This window comes from Hyaena hyaena, unplaced genomic scaffold (genome assembly GCF_003009895.1).
Source record: "Hyaena hyaena isolate Hyena2069 unplaced genomic scaffold, ASM300989v1 scaffold_241, whole genome shotgun sequence".
NCBI classification, from domain to species: domain Eukaryota; kingdom Metazoa; phylum Chordata; class Mammalia; order Carnivora; family Hyaenidae; genus Hyaena; species Hyaena hyaena.
Window position 1 is genome coordinate 99235 of NW_024080875.1, and position 20461 is coordinate 119695.

At 37.5% G+C, this 20461-nt stretch overlaps 1 protein-coding gene across 2 annotated transcripts in view; it reads right to left on the reverse strand.

The window, feature by feature from the left end:
• The window catches only part of GPBP1 (GC-rich promoter binding protein 1), a 76541-nt gene that overhangs the window by 24638 nt on the left and 31442 nt on the right, over positions 1 to 20461 (reverse strand). Inside the window, exons 4-7 of one of the 2 annotated variants that reach the window (XM_039244543.1) lie at positions 6594 to 6717; positions 6240 to 6463; positions 2875 to 2941; positions 1761 to 1820 (exon numbers count right to left, since the gene is read on the reverse strand). In XM_039244543.1, the coding sequence (XP_039100474.1) occupies positions 1761 to 1820; positions 2875 to 2941; positions 6240 to 6463; positions 6594 to 6717 (475 nt within the window). The remainder of the gene's footprint in view (positions 1 to 1760; positions 1821 to 2874; positions 2942 to 6239; positions 6464 to 6593; positions 6718 to 20461) is intronic. The other variant, XM_039244544.1, reaches the window with a different exon arrangement.

Below are 20461 nucleotides of genomic sequence, written 5' to 3' on the forward strand. Positions count from 1 at the left end.
AATAGTTCGAACTCTGGCCAAGTAAAATTTACTTCTGTCAAGTTGTCTAATCAAACTCTATTTTAAATTTTCTCTTCTCAACTTTAACGTATGTTGCATTACCTTTTTCTTCTTGTTCTACGTTTAAAAACTATTTTCCTAAGACATTGAAGGAAAGTGGAGTCATTACCATGTATAAACTAGCACAGATGCTTTTAGAAAGAAATTCGATAAGGATTATTCCTTTCTTTTAATTCTACTTAAAAAGTTCCTTTAAAAAATAAAAATCAAAAAATAAAATAAAATTCACTGGCTTTCATCATGATTTGATTCATTTAATGCAAACATGCATGTCACGCAATGTGTATGCTTTTGGCTACTATCATTGGAATTCTCTAGAAAACAACCCATCTTTAAGAAATAGTCACCAATTTGCTTTTTGAAAGCCAAGCAAAAAAAGTTCTTTAAAAATGAACTTAAAATATTTGTGCTCTTAAGTAGTATATAAAATATGAGCACAATCAGTAAACCTCACCAAGTTATCAAGGAATAGACACAAAAATAAATGCTGAGTTTAAATAATACGCTTAAATTTATTGCAATGGGTGAAATTTTTCATTATTTAGTATCTTAAGAACTAAATGTCAGACTCCCCCATATTGCTGACATAATTCTGAAAACACACAAATCAACAGTTGCTAATTTTGTATCAAATTGTATACAAAAACATACACATCATTTTTTCTCTTTCTCACCTCCCAAATAAATCAGTCATACAAGTGAATATTTTCAAATTGTCACAGGCACATTCATGTACCTTTAATTTTTAAAGTATGAAGAACATAGATTAATTTAGTAAGCATTAATCTTGGGCACCCAACAACAATGATCCTGATTAAGATCAAAACAATAAAAAAAAAGTCACAGATAGAAGCTGGAAGAGGTGTTTTCAAAAAAGCTAAGTTCTAAGCAGAATTAAGCTTATGTAACTATGTTTTAAATAATTTAATTACTTTCCCTCAAGGTATTTTTTTAATTGGGATATTTTGTTTAGATTCTTGCAATTTCTAATCTACAAAAGGACAGTTTCTGGGACAAACTGGTTTGTTTTTAATACATATTACATTTCTGTTATTAAATTTTTACTTACCTGGAAGGAAGTAGCACTAGAAAAGTTCTATTGAAGTCTTTCCTAAAATTCTCTCATGTCTTCCTCAGGAACATGGCTATTTTAAATGTTGCAATGGGGAAAACGGTATTTGGGAACCCAGGGGGAAAGTGAGAAAGGAATAGTGAAGTGTAATACAATGAAAGCTTCATTGTATTCCTATGGGAAGTACTGGGAATTTAACAGTTAATCAAGCCACAATTAACCATTTTCTTTTTTCTAATGCAAACACACTTCTTAGTTTACCTAAGGCACAGTACATCTTCCTTTTAAACATCTTTTCAACTAGTGCTCAAAATCCTTAGACCAACCCTGAAACAGTAGAACCAAAATCTTTATATTAATACATTTTATTCTCAATATTTTCAAAAATGTATTTGCCTTTAAATCATTTCTTAAATTATTAAATTAACCAAGGATCAGTACCAATAGTATCTATAGGTAGTTTTATATGACAAACGCTCACTGACATTGATTTTTTATTTACTTTCATTCTAATCAAATCCAAATTATTCCTAATTTCTTAGAGACTCTATTTAACACCTTTCCAGGTGGTTCTATATTCTTATGCAATCAGCTGTTCCCAGAAAAACTGAATAATAAGGAAACATACCTAAGAGAGGAGCTTGGGAGATTTTTTTGGTTGGGTATGTGTGTGTCTGGGCGTGTAGGCCTGGGGAGAGTGGTAGAAATACTAATTTGCAATACAGAAAAAACAATGCCATTCACATGGTTCTAACAAAAGTGTCTGACCACCCCCACCCCCACCCTCAAAAAGCCCTTACATAAATAGGGAGATCAAAAGAAACAAATTCCCCAGAGTTACCACCCATAAATACAATTAAAAACAGCACAGGAAGTGGCAAAGTTTAAAATAATGCCTTTAATCATTAGGACTAGTATTATGTCACAAGCCACAATCCTTTTATTTTGGTAAGTTGTTAATTTTCAATAGGAAAATACAAATGATCATTCATGTGTATAGGTTCCAAAGTGGATTCATCGCCTTTGAATTTGGCATCAAATAATTAAATTTATTTTTCAGGTACAAATCTTCATATTTAAATTTTTTCCATTATTTTAAACTTCACTTGTTTCTTTAAAAAGCTGTCTGATTTGTACTATATGAGTGCACTAATCTTCTCTACGATGCTATCAAATTAAACTCAGCAGTTTTAAAGAAAAGGGAGTTATTACCCCAAAATATGTCATTAAGCTTTGACAATCAAAAAGGCAAATAATTTCAAAGACTAGTTCCATAGGCAAATGTATACAAGTATTTAATACTCTCTATGTACAACGATTTTGATAAGTAAAAAGGTTAATTTTATGTCACACTATGATTAGAAGAAGTATTTATCTTTCCAGTTTTAAGTTTTCAACTGTGGAAAACTAAAAATTAATTTAAACTACGTTTTTTGTTTCCTTAAGATTATCAGGCTGCTACTGAAACAACACTGATTCATTACATTAACTTACAACCATTAGAAGATCTCCTGAGTATAGTTAATGGTACTAATATATGCAAGTATTTCAAATCAAACTCTCCTTCTATTCCCAGTATCTTTTTAAAAGATAATTGCTACCATTTTATGTAGCTAAGCACTCAAAAACATATTTATAAGAGTAAGTTTAATTCTAGCTTAGTCTTTTTTTAAAAAACACAAAAAAGTGAAACGTACAAATAACATTTTATACCCCTCAAAGTTAGATTAGAAATCACTTACCCCATACACCTGCAGCTAATGATTTATTCTGATTTGGTTCTCTTTCATATTCAGGATTTAAAGATGGCTGAAAACAATTGGAATGAAAATAAATGTTCACACTGCTCACATTTTTTAAAAATAAACCTTTTAAAAGTAATCTCAAAACCATACTGATAAAAACACTAATATGATACAATGAATTCTTAACTATTAAAGACTATTCATGAAAACTTACTACACTTATTCTACTAAGCATCAAAATGGTTACTATCTCTACTCAATTCTACCAGGGGGAAAACAAGGAATTGGTCTTTAAATATTCTTATCCCCAACTACTTGAGCAGACCCAACTACCTGAGGAGAATGCATGGATTTAAAAAAAAAAAAAAAAAAAAAAAAGACCAAAGAAGACAATGTGATCTTTGCACAAACTGGAAAAATCACCCTTTCTTAGCATAAGGTAAAGAGCAATTAAGAGAAATATCTGACTACTTCCCAACAGGTGTTAGGCTTTCACTGCTGGATGCATTAGTTTTAACACACTCACTCTCTCCAAAGTACAAATTTTTATTTCATCAAGTGATTAGCAGGATATTAAAAAGAAAACTGATTTCAGCATTGAATATGTACTCTAAACCTAATTTTAGAATTCTAAATTTACAGATGTTTTCTGTATTACCTAGAACAATGGCTCCCTTGAAGAAGGTATTTAACACATACTGAATAAAATGAATCCTAATATATCTTACATACCAACAAAAGTAGACTATTTACACTCTACTGGCATTACTGTGAGGTTCCAAGAGAGTATACATGCATACCAGTATGATTCCTTGATACAAACTAATTAGGAATGAGAAGATTTTCATGGAGGCTATAAGTGGTTTCTAAAAAAGACAGTATTAGAAATTACATAATAGGTCTATCTATCTTCAGTGCTAGGATCATGATCTGGGAAGTGATGAGCAACAGCAATAACAAGGCTGTTGTAATAAATAAATTTAAAAAAAAAATGCTCTTCACTAATTACAGCTATCCAGTTCAAGCCAAGCCATCATTTTGTCCTGACGGCCTAGTCTTCCTGCTCTCTCAGTCATCCATTCAAGATCAAACAGCTAAAATACTCTTCTAAAAAATTAAAACCAGATCACATGACTTTCCTTCAAAGAAACTTCCTTCTACTGCACCTGTAATTACACTGAAAGTCTTTACCTTTACCTGCAGAGGCCCTACCAATCAAAACTCTTGGCTAACTCTCTACTCTGGTTTAATAGTCACTTTATCCATCCTGACCTTTTACCCTTTAAACATTAAAAAGCTTGCTCCCAATCTTAGGCCCTCTTCCTCCTAGTATTAATAAAACTCTCCCCTTGCCAACCAGGCCCTAGGTTAAATATCACTTCCCTAGAGAAACCTCTCCTGACCTCCCGAAGTAGAAGTCACTTTATACCGAAATTCTCTACAAAATACTATCTTTTTATGTTGTGAATACATCTAATAGTAGAAACTCAGTGCAAGGACCCTGCTATTGTGTTTCACTTTTCAAAACAGCTAGACTCATAGAGCCATTCGAATATATACTGAGTGATGAACGAACATATACAAAATAATAAATGAACCACAAAAAAATATTAGATCAACAAGATTTTACACTAGATCAGTTTTTCATACAACTAGAGAAGCAGTGTGTTTAGATAGGCACATAGTGAGAGTTAAAAATAAAGAAGGGGCGGGGCGCGCCTGGGTGGCTTAGTAGGTCATCTCGCGGTTCGTGGGTTCGAGCCCCGCGTCGGGCTCTGTGCTGACTGCCAGCTCAGAGCCTGGAGCCTGTTTCAGTCTGTGACTCCCTCTCTCTCTGACCCTCCCCTGCTCACGCTGTCTCTCTCTCTCTCTCTCTCCTAGAAATAAAAATAAAACATTAAAAAAAATAAAAATAAAAAATAAAGAAGGGGTGCCTGGGTAGCTCAGTCGGTTCGGCATCCAACTCAGGTCATGATCTCCCAGTTCATGAGTTTGAGCCCCACCATCAGGCTCTGTGCTGACAGCTCAGAGCCTGGAGCCTGCTTCGGATTCTGTATCTCCCCCTCTCTCTGTCCTTCCCTGCTCGGTACTCTGTCTCACAAAAAAATGAATAAATGTTAAAAAAAATTTTTTTTTTAGTAAATAAAAGAGGTCTAAGGTACTCATTAAAAAATAACAATAAATAAGAATTGAGAAAATTCTCTTTGTAGGGCACCTGGGTGGCCCAGTCGGTTAAGCATCTCGACTTCAGCTCAGGTCATGATCTGACAGTTTGTGAGTTCCAGTCCCGCAGTGGGTAAGCACAAGCCCCACTTCAGATGAGCCCCACTTCTCTCTCCCCATGTCCCTTGTGGGATTATCTATCTCTCCCAGCGCCCACATCACTCACTTATGCGCACCATCTCTCTCTCTCTCTCTCTCTCTCACTCCCAGCCTCCCTCTCTCTAGAAGAGAAGGAAAGGGAAGGGGAAGGGGCAGGCAAAAGGGAAGGGGAAGGAGGAGAGGGGAGGGGAGGGGAGGGGAAAGGAGGGGAGGGGAGGAAGAAAATTCTGTTTGTAACTAGTTGGTATTTGTTTTTCAAGAGTGGAGTTAACTTTTCTAACTGTATCTGACCTAAGCTAACTCTTGGTTTGTCTTCCCTGACCACTAAGAAATTTTTGAATCAAGTAGTTAAAAGACAAGGAGAATTATCTTGGAATTAACTTAAGAGTAATAATATATGAATGGGGCACCTGGGTGGCTCAGTTAAGCGTCGGATTTCAGCTCAGCCTAATCTGACCATTCATGAGTCCGTCAGCCCCACACTGGGCTGTGCGCTGACAACTTAGAGCCTAGAGCCCACTTCAGATTTTGTCTCTCTCTATCTATGCACCTCCCCCTACTCAAACTGTGTGTGTCTCCCTCTAAAAAATAAATGTTAAAAAAATTTTGTTAAGAAAAAGGCAATATATGAATAATCAAGCTTTACTTAAAAGAGTCTAAACAAAATGTACTGGTAAAAGGTTCTCTCAAAAAGCTTAAAAGCTTTTCAGAGATACTATGACGCACCTGCAAAAAGCTAGCAAGCTCACCCATTGTTTCTAAGGGAAATTGTTCAAATTTAAGAAATGACACAGATTTATCAAAAGTTTTTAAAAAGATCATATAAGACACAGTAATAAGTAGAAGGAAGGAGTGGAATTGAGGGAGGCAAGAATTATATAAAGAGCCTCACAAAATGTTAAAGATTACAAATAACTGAACCTACCCAAGTGTGATTTCTATAGATTATGAACCACAGTGATAAAACCTCATAAGAAAGCCTTGACGCTAAAATGGAGCTTGCATGAACCTCATTTGTGTTAAAGTTACAAGAAACTTACAAAATCCTCAGCCTCAAACTGTTTGCGTTCTCTCTTGTCTTCTTTCCTCCCTGTTTCATTGTCAGGTATGCTGTTTTCATGTAGTCCTTGACTTTTCCCAGAATGGAAAATACTGCTACGAGAACGGGAACTTCCACCATGGTATCCCCCTCGATGATTTATGTTTTCAGTACCATTTCTTCCATGCATCCGCCATCCATTTTTTTCTTTCCTTCCAAAGTTACCTTATTTAATAATGGTAAAGTAATATACATTCAAAGATGTGTCTGATTATATACTGAATCACAATCAAAACATTCTTAAAAGAACAAGAAAAAAATCATCCTTAAGTTCTCATTCCTTAGCGAATTTTACCTCCATTAGGACGTCCAATACCAGAATCAAAGCCATCTGAAGAGTTGTGTCGTCGACGATTCACATCATAACGATTTTCAGTCCATGAAAAATTTTCAGAATGCTTCTCAAAATTCAGTGACGACTGAAACAAATCATAAACACATAAACATATACATAAAACCTAAATATAACTTTAAAACTAGTAATAATCTGGCCTAAATTATTTCCAATAATTCCAAATGGTTAAGAACATTCTGTATTTTACTTTCCATGTATTTGGTAATTGGTAACGTATTAAAAGATGGATTCTACTGTTGGTCTATTTTCTTTGTCTAATGCAAACTACTTTGAGAGCTTAACAGCCACATCTACCTCCTGAAAAATTTAAAAGTAAAATACCATTGTAAGGGAAACAAGGCAAAATATAGTGCACTTCTCTTATATAACAAAATGTGGTATTCTGTACTATGCATTACTTGATTTAAATATAAACAGCTTAAGATTTTTTTCAATATCAGAAACTTATGGCAAATGAAGCTAAAGTTCTATTTTATGTTCTCCAGATTTATTTCCAAGCTCCTCTCCCCAAAACAAATGTGTTTTAAAAATTATCTAAATAACGTACAGAGGCACCTGGCTGGCTCAGTTGGTAGATCATGCGACTCTGGATCTCAGGGTTGTGAGTGTGATCCCCACATTGCGTGTAAGGATTACTTGTAATTAAAATCATTAAAAAAGTAATAATTTATAAAAACTATTTTTAAAAATTAGGGATCTATAAAAACCATAAAAAGTCACAACTGTTTTTATTTTTAAAGATTGTTACTCTTCCCCAGCATTAACTCATTAATCTGATAAAATCACAATCAAAACTTCAAATGCCCTGACCATTTCTCGGGGTTGGACTTAGGTTACAACCATCTCCAGGACAATGAACAGAGTAAACCACTCTGCATACTGCAGTTGCAGTGTAAACCACTGTACATATTGGGTCATTCCCCAGGGCCCTCCACATTGCCACTGTTGGACTTACTGGTGTCATTCCCCTATTGCCCTAGCTTCATCTTGATGCTGTTTATTGTGCCATCCAAGATAGTCCTTGATCATCTCAGGTCTTCAAGCAGCATCCATGAAAACATAACAGGCTACCATGCTAGGCCTACAAGTACGGTAAAAACACAAACCCTTCACAAACCCTAACAGTTTTGGTGGTGAGGATACAACACTAACAGACCTAAAATTTTCTGGAAAAATTAAGACAAGGGCCTCCAGGGCAGATTAGGTAAGAGAACACTATCAAGATTCTGGCAACAACTGCTATCATCCAAGTGATGGGTGGAAGTAAGCATCCCTCAGTGTTTAACAGCCAAGTAACAAGGAGAACTGAAACAAGGTACCCCAACAGTGCCTTAGTTGTCATAATTCTCCCATGAGCAGTAGAACAAAGGGATATTTTTATAACTATGGAGTCCCAAATGAAAGGCAGTATTGCTGTGGCTGCTGAGCCAAAGCAACTCCAAATTGAAATAAATGGTGTCAGTAATAAGGACAAGTAAGAGTTTAAAAAAAAATTAAAAACTGTGGAGAAGAAAATATGTCAACACTACTGCCTTCTTTGAAACAAAAGTAAATGCAGAGCCTAGATTACTGGAGTGGAAGTGTTCTGTGCCCTCTGTACTCCCTGATCCCTCCCATCCCCACTACATCAACCTCAGCAGCTTTTAATAAGAATGTCAAGTACACTGATATTTAAGGAAAGTGACAAACTTCTATAGCTCTGCTAGATCTACATGCTCAAGTCACCATCTACTCACTCCTATGAGGAGTGACACAGTACTAAGCATAGGGGTGGCCGAAAATACTGAGAACGTGGAGCAAAGCCAAGTCACTGTGGCGCATGGGGGGAGGAAAGGCCCCATGCTGGGTGTTTGATGAAGTCAAAAGGTACACAAGAGAACAGGCAACATCAGAAGGATCAGAAGAGAAACAAAATCCCTATAAGCCACCCATGCAATGCCCAAACGAGTAGTTTTCTCCTCAACCCTGTATTTTCCCTCATTCACAGATTAAGAAATCATTTCCTAAAAGCTTAGACTGTAACCCTTCAAGTGCATGTACGAAACTTCTTCGTCAGTGCCACTACAACCCAATTTGACTGATTTTTGAGTCTGGAAAAAATTCAGCAGTAGGAAAAGGAAATTAAAGTGATCCTTAGGGGCGCCCGGGTGGCGTAGTTGGTTGGGCGTCCGACTTTCACTCGGGTCATGATCTCGCAGTTTGTGGGTTCGAGCCCCGCGTCGGGCTCTGTGCTGACTGCCAGCTCAGAGCCTGGAGCCTGTTTCAGTCTGTGACTCCCTCTCTCTCTGACCCTCCCCTGCTCACGCTGTCTCTCTCTCTCTCTCTCTCCTAGAAACAAATAAAACATTTAAAAAAAAAAAAAAACATTAAAAAAAAAATAAAAAAATAAAGTGATCCTGCAGGTGGGGCCTTTGGTCCAATTCAATCCACTGTTATTTGTTGTGTTTCAACTTGCTACTAATATTACACACTTATAATGAAAATGCTCAATATTCTTCTATTCAGGGATACCACAGAATGACAAATGATTTCTGTCCCCTACCAGGTCATCTAGAAGAAACACTACAGCCTCCCCTTGAAGATCTGATGGGTAGTGAAATATTGAGAGAAGCTATTTCCCAGTACAGAAGTGCCATGTGCCTGACACATACCTCCCTTTTTTAAAGAAAATATGGCCCTTGCCCTACTGCTGAGCTCCTAGAGTCAACAACTCAAACTAAGAACCAAAAAAGGGTCCCTCAACCAAATGAAAAGTATTTGAGCATGTAGCTGACCTGGCCACTGCGACATTTTGCACAAGGAAGTGGTGACTATCCTTTACAGTAAGCCTTATTCCTCTCCCTGCCACCTTAACAAGATCCTGGTTCAATAAGTCTCTCAAATCATAGTTCCCTAAAAGCCCAGGTCTGATTCAACTAGGTGAAGAAATGACAGTGTCCACTGGGTGGCAGCAGCCATCCAGCCTTAACAAGGAAGATCATATGAACTGAGTGTCCGTCAGCACAAAGAGCTAAAATGAGACGTAGGACTCTGGCCTTAGATAAGCTTTAAACACTAGACATTTTCTATTATTTTTCTGCTTCTTAAACAGTTGCCAATATCCAAGTCATCTGGCCAGTCATCTGAAAAACAAGAGACTGGCAGATTCAAGGTAATTCTTTGGAGTCACAAACTGAAACTGCAGCTGATCAGACAATCTGAATCACTCAGACGCTCACAGTAAGATGTGCTGGCATAAAGAACTAAAATCAGAATACTGCTTAAGTACCTAGATCCATTACCACAACAGACATGTAACCATCCATTACCGTACACTGGTCACAAAACAAACTACTTTTCCTTTCTAATACAGAAGCCACCTCTGCATGCCAGCCTGAGACTCCTGCCAACAGCTGGTCCACTTCTCCCGGTGTAAAGGAGGCCACATTACACAAGAGGAACTGCATCAAATCTTTGATCACTTCTTGGGGTTATGTGTAGTATTTCATCACTGTTAAAATTTTTTCAGGTTACAGTGTTGCAGTTGCAATCTGACTGGCTAACTCTAACTCTGGTCACACCTATCATGACCCTTGAAATTAATCCAGGTCATGTTTTTGGTACTCCGGGCTACTAACATTTCAGTAATAGTACATCTTTTGAAGTAAAGTTCACCCAGCAATGGGTCAATATTCAAGTACTAAATGGACACTCTACACCCCCTACTATCCAGAAGCATTCAGTACTGTCAGGCAATGCAAACAGTCTCAACTTTCAACTCAGAACAATCTACAACTCTACATTCCTAATTTCACACACTTTAATCAGACAACACTTTGGTCAATGAATGCAGCACATGCAAAAAGATCATTTCTTCTTAGCCATTTCTTAGGTATGATTTAGGATTTTAAAAATGAAGAGTAGGATGAGAAGGTGGCTCAGTTAGTTAAGCATCTGACTTCGGCTCAGGTCATGATCTCATAGTTCGTGGGTTTGAGCCCCGTGTTGGACTCTATGCTGACAGCTAGCTGAGAGCCCAGAGCCTGTTTCAGATTCTGGATCTCCCTCTCTCTCTCTGACCCTCTTCTATTCACTCTCTCAGAAATAAATAACATAAAAAAATATTAATTAAAAAAATTAAAAATGAAGAGTTATGATAGAATACAGACCTATTTTTAAAGTATCGGGATTCTGGGGCCACCTGGGTGTCTCTGTCAGATGAGCATGTGGCTCCTGCTTTCGACTCAGGTCATGATATCACCAGTTAGTGGGATAGAGTCCCACATCAGGCTCTGCACTGACAGCGTGGAGCCTAGTTGGAATGTTCTCTCTCTCTCTCTCTCTCTCTCTCTCTCTCTCTCTCTCAAAAATAAATAAAATAAACTTTAAAAATACACATATCAGGACTTACCCTGATTATCCCTTGATATGTTTCTTTCCCCTAAGAGAAACTGCAGGCCAAGTTATCTATCAGGGTGATGCTCTGGCCAAAAAAGAAATCTAAGGAATTCAAAGAATCTGGTTTGGCCACCTGGAATCTCTTTTTGGAGACAGGTGGTCCTGTATCTGAAGACAGTGACCAACCTGCTTGAGTACCTCTCACTAAGTCTCACTAGTATCCAATGTGGACTAGGGTCAGCAATATGATAGGTCACTGCAATGATGTAAAAATGTCCTTGTTCCACTCACATCCAACTCTGCCAAATAAAAAAAATCTAGGTACAAGTAGGGAATTCTTTTTTAAGTAAAGTCAGCTATCCAAACGAGACACACCAATTTCACTGGTGTGAAGGAAAAAACCCTAGCATGTGTAGAAGGAACACCTTTGACCCTAGAAGGTGCAGGAAGGAGAACAATTAATGCTCTATCCCCTAGAAACAGCACCAATGGCTGAATCAAACAAAAACTGAGGAGAATACACCGATCCACTGTTAGATGTGTCATCTCTATTCAGAAAAACTCATGTGGTCATAAACAATCCATATTCTCTTGTGCCTGATGTCAATAGCAGCTCCTAAAAGTGAATGTGTAAAAAAACACTTAAACCAGCACAACCTGGTTTCATTCCAACTGATAAAAATTCATTATTCTCCCAAAACATGAGCAGTCTTCCATTATGCCATATATGGCAAATGATGCTGCAAGTGGTTGTGACACGGTCCATGCTTCTTAACCTAACTAATGTAAAAGTAATCCAAAATAAGTTTAATAACAAATCCCTAACTGAAGTGATCTGTGTCCCTTCAACTTTTGTATGTGGGGGGAAATAAGTCACAGACTGTCTTCTATTAAGGATAAGAGTTGTTTTTTTGGACCATCTAGTATCCTTATAATTGTAGGTTAATGACACCAAAAATCGGGTCAGTTTAAATTCTCTTGAGTGGATTTTGATAACAGAGTAGCCTTAGACCATATACTACCTGGCTGAAAAATCACCTACTGTCCACTCTACTAATTGTTCACAACCAGCTGAATCCTGGCCTCACCCATTAAATGCTGTTTAAGACAATTAAATGAATTTGGTTCTATCCTCTATCAGAATAACCAAGAGTGGCTGACTGAGTGGTGCTACCATATGAAAATTCAAGTCTGGCCAAGAACAAGTAGAGCTGATTGCTGGGACAGGCAATTCACCATGGACTGTGAGCATTCCCTCCAGTTCTTACTTGTATGCCAAGAATGCAAGACTTTCACTGCTCCTTCTATGATTCATTTCACAAGGGATGTTTGCAATGAGCAACATACAAGGGATAATAGGTAACATCCTTCTCTAAGACAAAGCATGGGCTTATTATAAATGTGGTAGATTCCCCACTCAACACCAAGGGTAGCATCCACCTGGGCCCTTCCATATCAACTACCAAAAGATTTAGGGGGCATAAAGAACCGGTGCCAGTACCACTCTTATTCTACTTGTCGTGCTATTAAGTAATAAAGTTCTTAGTCGCGGACTCAGCGACTTACTTTAGCTTGCAAGTAGGGTAACACCCAGATCCTTCACAGACATATAGTCAGCACGATACCATAAGAATAAATATAACAGGGGGGAAAAAAGAAATACAACTAATAGGACTAAAAAGATAAATAGGAAACTTATTATTTGTGAAGGAATGATTGCCTAGGTTTAAAAATCCAAAAGATAACAGAGTAAGAATTAAAGTTGCTAGATACAAAAGTAGCACAAAATACAATATATCTGTAACAAACACTTAACAGAGCCTTTAATTTTTTTTTAATGTTTATTTATTTTTGAGAGAGAGAGAGCGCGCGCACGCGTGCCAGAGCAAACTCATGAGGGGGAGAGAAGATGCTCCAAAGTAGGTTCTGCGATGCATGGCTCAAACTGATCAACTGGGAGATCATGACCTAAGCCAAAGTCGGACTGAACTCTTAACAGAATGAGCCAGGTACCCCTTACTATTTTTGAAGTAAGCTCTATGCCCAATGTGGGGCTTCAACTCACAACCCCAAGATCAAGAGTCATATGCTATATTGACTGAGCCAGCCAGGTGCCCCATTTATAAATTAGCTTTTTAAAATATCATTTCAAATAGCAACAAGTACTATGAAATACTTGAATATACCTAATATAAGCAAAATTACAAAAAACTGTAATTTTAAAGACATTAAAGATGACATATATACATATAATATGCACATACATATGTGTAATGGTGTATTTTGTCCTAAACTAATAACAAAAAAAAAAAGCAACCCAAAAGAAATAATATGAAGAGACATTTCACAGAAATGTAACTCCTTGTCCAAGAAACAGTGAAAGAATGGCAGAAAAGTTAACTAGATAATCTAACCAAGTTCTGGCAACAATTTAAAGTAGAGAATAGTTATATAGAGTATAAATGAGTATAAATCACTACACCACACCAAAAAGGAATGTGGCAATATCTAACCAAGTCCCAGCAATTTTTCTTCTAACTGTAAGTTAGAACCTTCTGTTGAATCTGTGGTCCACAGAGAAGCAGAAATCAGTATCACCTTTAAGACTGTTGGAATTAGAGCCTCATCCAAGAACTATTGAAATCAGAATCTGCAATTTAATAAAATCCCCAGGTTATTTTCTTAACCATTAGAAGTGTGAGGAGCAGTGCAGTGACCTAAAAAATTCTTATGCATGTGGACAAGGACATATTATAAGAACATTCCAATGGAGCTATTTCTCTCAAGTAGCCAAGTTATGTTATAAACAATCTAAACTTAAATGGACAAATAAAACGTAGTACAAAGACACAAAATAGGATAAGATATAGAGCTTTAATAAAATTACACTAAATCTGCAGATATCAACATGGGAGGAAATTTTTCAAAAAATATAATGAAATGTAAAAGATGCAGACATATAAATGATAGTCACTAATAAAAAAACATGTAACAATACTATTTGACATTCACATATGTAGTTATAAGAACATGTACTGAGAATACGTGGGGGATAATGATGACAAAGGTCTGTGAAAAAATACAACAGTGGACTTCACTATACACATAATGCCTTACTTCCAAAAAAAAACAAAAGCTAATATAGCAAAATGTTAAGGAAGGACTATCCTGAGTTTTTAATAAGTATTCATTTAATTATTATCTATACTTCTTTGTATCCTTTAGTATTTCATAAAAATAGTCTACAGTTTTTTAAATTCAGTTTTTATTTTAAAAAAATTTTTAAAGTTTGTTTATTTTTGAGAGAGAGACAGAGCGGGAATGGGGTGGGGGAAGAGAGAAAGGGAGACACAGAATCTGAAGCAGGCTCCAGGCTCTGAGCTGTCAGCAAAGAGCCTGATGAGGGGCTCGAACTCATGAACCGCAAGATCATGACTTGAGCCAACATCAAACGCTTAACCAACTGAGCCACCCAGGCACCTCTCTACATGTTTTTTTAAATAATTATCAAAACATGTCCTGAACTCTTGAAACACAACATGGTACACTTGAAACTAATGAAACACTGCATGTTAACTAAACAAGAATTAAAATAAGTTTATATAGTAAAACATTTTCCCCAATGTGAAAAAAGATATTACAAATCACTAAGAAATAGATTACATGAATAAGCGGTTCTTTTTTTCAAGTTATTTACAGAAAGAAAAGTGCACAGACAAGGGCGGGGAGAGAGGGGGGAGGGAGAGAGAATATCCCAAGTATGATCTGTGCTGTCAGCAAAGCCAAAACCAAGACTCAATCCCACAACTGCGAGGTCATGACCTGAAAAGAAATCAAGAGTCGATGCTCAACCAACCGGGGCACCCAGGTGCCCCCAGACAAGCAGTTCTTAAGAAACTGTTCATTAACACCAAAATATACTCAACCATAACTAACCAAATGCAAATCAAAACAATGAAATACTATTTTCCATCTAATTTCACAGAATGTGAAAACATCCAGTGTTGCCAAAACTGAGAACACTAGCCCCTCCCCAAAGAATCTGAAAGCAATTACACATTACTGACCAAAATGTACAAATTCTCTGTACACTGACTATACTGCTAAAATTCACCCTACAAATATATTCAAGAGATGCCTAAACCTGCAGCTTAGTCCATTAATATGTAAACTGATTAAATTATCCATGGAACCTGCTTGGTATTCTCTCTCTCTCTCTCTCCCCGCCCCTCAAAAAATAAACTTTCGGGGCGCCTGGGTGGCTTCGTCGGTTAAGCGTCCGACTTTCGCTTAGGTCATGATCTCGCGGTTCATGGGTTCGAGCCCCGCGTCGGGATCTGTGCTGACTGCCAGCTCAGAGCCTGGAGCCTATTTCAGAGTCTGTGTCTCCCTCTCTCTCTGACCCTCCCCTGCTCACGCTCTCTCTCTCTCTCCTAGAAATAAATTAAAAAATTTTAAAAAAAATAAAATAAAATAAACTTTAAAAATATATATATTCTGATGTTTGCTTGAAAACATTCTAGTATTTCACTTCTGAAAATTAGGCTACTATCTAGACTCCTATCTTAGGTCTAACACTTTGGAGCACATACTCATCTCTCTCAATCTCAGTTCCCTCCTTTATAAATGGGAGGGGGGAAAATAGAATTTACTGCCATGATTTTTATAGCATTCAAATAAAGTGTTATATACAGTCACTGGCATATAATAATGACTCAAAACAACAGATACTACAATACCTGTAATGAGGAGAGACCATCTCTATCCCTTTACCTTTTACATACTTTAAATCTTTTTCTGGATTTCTTTAAAAAGTTCATTTAGCAATTTTTTCTCGGATGCTCACAATATGAGTCACTAGTTTACAAAAACTGTACACAGTAAACAATAAGTTTCTATAAATTCCTCTACAAGTCTGACTGAACTTTCTGGTCCTCTCTTAGCCTGAACTGCAAACAAACATTTCCAATACAAGTTGACATTGTTTATTTTATTAGAAGAAGTTTTACTAGGGGCACCTGCGTGCCTCAGTGTGTTAAGTGTCCAACTCTTGATTTCAGCTCAGGTCATAATCTCAAAGTTCCGGGGTTTGAGCCCGAGTCAGGCTCTGACAGCAGGAGCCTGCTTGGGATTCTGTCTCCTCTCTGTCTTTCCAGCCCCTCAGGCTTGCGCGTGCACGCGCGCTCTCTCTCTCCCTCTCTCTCTCAAAAATAAGCTTAAAAAAAGGTTTTGGTAAATTTTAAATCACTGTTTTTTAGATGTTGCTGTAAAACAATCCAAAATACACTAATGCTACACTCTACCAACAGAAATAACTACAGAATATTGAATACAAATATGAACATGTACTAACTGTAGTGGAATGTCATGACAGGTTTATTTACTTTCAATTTAAAAAGAATAAAAATTCCCGCATTTTCTTATTTCCTACCACCCATTTGCTCTTTTAGTATCACACCCTGGAATCTTCTTTCTTTTTAAATTGTTTTTTAAGTGTATTTATTTATTTTGAGAGAGAGAGAGAGAGAGAGAGAGAGAGAGGGAGGGAGGAAGGGTGGTGGGGAGAATTCCAAACAGCCTCCACGCCAAACGCAGGGCCCATGCAGGGCTCTCCATCATGAATAGTGAGACCATGACCTGAGGTGCAATCAAGAGTCAGATGCTTAACCACTTAACTGAACCACCCAGGGCACCTTCCCCCCTACATTTTTTTAAAGTAGCTTCCACACCCAATGTGGGGCTGGAATCGAGGACCCCAAGATCAAGAGTCAACACGCTCTTCCAAATAAGCCAGGAGCCCCCCGAGTCTTCTAACAATACTATGAAAGGATATCTCAGCAGCCTATTCCAGAGATCATTTTATCATCGTTCCTACACTAAGATAACTGGAAGGAGAAGATTCTAAACCAAAGAGTTATCTAAAATTTTCCAGTATCTACAACCATTTCAGTTCAGTATTGCTTCAGTAATAAACATGTAATTCTTTAAAATGAAACTCAGGACCTATTAAAGGATGACAATCAGTAAAAATTTATATTTAATGGAATAAAAGAGAACACAAAACCACCAAGAGATATATTACTGCACACAGGTATACTGACTTCTGTTTTACTTCTACTTGTGTATATACAAAAACATTCTGTAAAATTTACTTTTTATTGATTACTAATCAACAGCCTCAGTCAGTGTCCTATGCCAGACACAGAATCAACCACATGCAGTTTAAACTTTCACCACATGATGGGGCTGGAATTCTACACACCTCAGAAAACTGCTAAAATGCACTTCTAAAAACATTTTCACTTTTTATTTCAAGTAGTCCTCTTATTATCCCTTCAAACAACAAATAAAGAATTCCATTAACTGAAGTAGAGAAACCCAGAGTAAATTAATGTCTGTTCCACTTATTTAATATAAGATTAAAAGGGCTCTGGGCAGAAAACAAAAAGGTTAATTATAAATGAGAATCCGTGAATAGCAATTTTGAGACACGAAAGGATAAGATGGAATTGAGATTTGGAATTGAGATTTAGAAACAGCAATCCCAATTCTCAAAATCATCATCATCATTCATGAAGACTTATATCTAGAAAGGGTCAGGTGCAGGAAAGCAGTAAGGATTTCACCACATGTAATCTCAGATTAATATCTGAACTCTACTCTTGAAACCAATATTGTACTTTACGTTAAATAACTATAATTCAAATAAAAAGTAAATCAAAGTTTAAAATGAATAAATAAAGATGAATTACAGATTAAAATGATAGACCATGGGTAGCACCTGGGAGGCTCTATCAGTTAAGCATCTGACTCTTAACTTCAGCTCAGGTCAGCTGAGTTGGAGCTCCACATGGGCTCTGCACTTACAGTACATAGCCTACTTGGGATTCTCTCTCTCCCCCATTTTCTCTCTGCCCTCTCTGCCTGTCTTCCTCCCTCTTTTGTTCTCTTGCTCTCTCAAAATAATGGATATACTTAAAAAAAAAAAAAAATTCAGGGAGCCTCGGTGACTCAGTCAAGTGTCCAACTCAGGTCATATCTCTCAGTCCATGAGTTCCCAGCCCCATACTGGGTTCTGTGCTAAAAGATCAGAGCCTGAAGCCTCCTTCAGATTCTGTCTCTCTCTCCCTCTCTCTGTCTCTCTCTCTCTCTCTCTGCACCTCCCCTGCTCACACTCGGTCTCTCTCCCTCTCAAAAATAAGTAAAACGTTAAAAAAAAAAATTGTTTTTAAATAGGGGTACCTGTGTGGCTCAGTCGGTTAAGCACCAGACTCTTGATTTCAGCTCAGGTCATGATCTCATGATTGTGAGATTGAGCCCTGAGTTGGGCTCTGTGCTGACAGTGTGAGGCCTACTTGGGATTCTCACTCTCTGCCTCTCTTTCTGTCCCTCCCCCACTCACACTGTCTTTTTCTCAAACTAAATAAACTTTTAAAAAAGTTTAATAATAAACAAAATGGCAGACTGTAACATTTATGTGTTAAAGGAATCATTTTGATTTTAAAAAAATTATTCTCAAACTTTTTAATGTTTTGTAACTAACCTTCTAGGTGCCGGTAATTTTTATCAATTGGCTTGAAAATGAAAACAAGTCTTCTACCTATTTCAGATAAAGTAAACAAAAAAGAAAAAAGAAAGGTGGGGAGCAGTAAACTGTTACGTATCCAGGTTGTGAAGTAGGCACAAATTAAGAATGACCCCTAAATGGCTAGATTAGAGCAGTTGGGTATAACAGGGTGAGGAGCAAACTGCAGGGACCTTCACCGAAGAGGAAAGGGGGAAAACAGAGAATCTGTAACAAAGAAGTGATCTCAGGGGCCTCTGGGTAGCTCAGTCAGTTAAGTATCCCGACTTTAGCTCAGGTCATGATCTTGAGGTTTGTGAATTTAAGCTCAGTGTCGGGCTCTGTGCTGACAGCTCAGAGCCTGGAATAAAGCTTCAGATTCTATGTCTCCTCTCTTACCCCTCCTCTGCTCATGCTCTGTCCTCTCTCTCAAAATTAAACCTTAAAAAGAAAAAATTTTTTTTAAACAAATGATCACAGTAGCTTAATCGATAGAAGTCTCCAATCTCAAATCCCATTTTATGGGCTATGAAATGAGATGTTTAATCATTTGACAGCATTCCAAATAGGTCCTATATAAAGAAAAAGAACAGGAAATGCATCCTGGATTCTAATCTAGGCTCACAGTAATTGTATCAACAGGCAACTCAATTTAACCTTTCAGAGAATTCATCTGAACAAAATTATGAGCCAAAACTATGGACCAATTATTATGATCGGACATGTCGTGACTAAGAGACGACTTTCCAAATTACAAAATTGTTCCCCTAAGAGCTGCTTTTAACAAACTGTTTTCATAAGAACTGTCTGTACCTAGATGAATACCTTAGCATGGGAGAGTATGATTAACAGGGAAACAGATAATTAAGGCTCTCTCTATTCCTCTGGATTACGGAAAAAACAAAGTCAAGGACAACTATTAAGCCAGATAGATTGATTCTAATCAACTCCAAGGTCCCTGTCTTACTTAGAATTTCTTTTTTTAAGTGTTTATTTTTGAGACAGAGAAAGAGCATGTGCACCCACACAGTGGAGGGGCAAAGAATGAGGAAGACAGAGGATTGGAAGCAGGTTCAGTTCTGATAGCAGACACCCTGATACAGGGCTCAAACTCAGGAACCATGAGATCATGACCTGAGCCGAACTCAAGACACTTAACTGACTGAGCCACCCAGGCACCACACTTAGGAAGTCTTTAAGTGAAAGACAACTGCAATGCCTAGCAAGTCTTACTCTAACTATTCTGTTTTGGGTTTTTAAGTAAAATGAACATGTCTTAGATTACTAAGGCCTGATCTTTAACAGTGCAAAGTTTTCATCACTGCTGAAATTTTAGAGCTATGCAACTCAAATTCTTATGTATCTGAAAAAGTCTTCCAGTTACACTGAAAGACTTTAAAGTCCTCAAACTTTTCTTAAAAATAGTATAGATAGGAGTCCCTGGGTGGCTTAGTAGGTTAAGCATCCAACTTTGGCTTAGGTCATAATCTCATGGCTCAGGAGTGGGAGCCCAGCAATGGGCTCTGTGCTGACAGCTCAGAGCCTGGAGCCTGCTTCGAATTCTGTGTCTCCCTCTCTCTCTGCCCATTCCCTCCTCGTGCTCTCTCTCTCAAAATAAACATTAAAAAAAATTGTTTTTAAAGAATAAAGGTAAGATGCAGAAGTTCAATGTATCCAACCAGTTTTAATCAAAATGTGTGGGGGATGCCTGGGTGGCTCAGTCAGTTAAGCATCCTTCTGATTTCAATTTCCAATTATCTTGATTACAGGGTTCATGGGATAGAGCTCTGAGTGGGGCTCTGTACTGACAGCACTGGGCCTGCCTGGAACTCTCTCTCTCTCTCTCCCCCTCTCTCTCTCCCCCCCT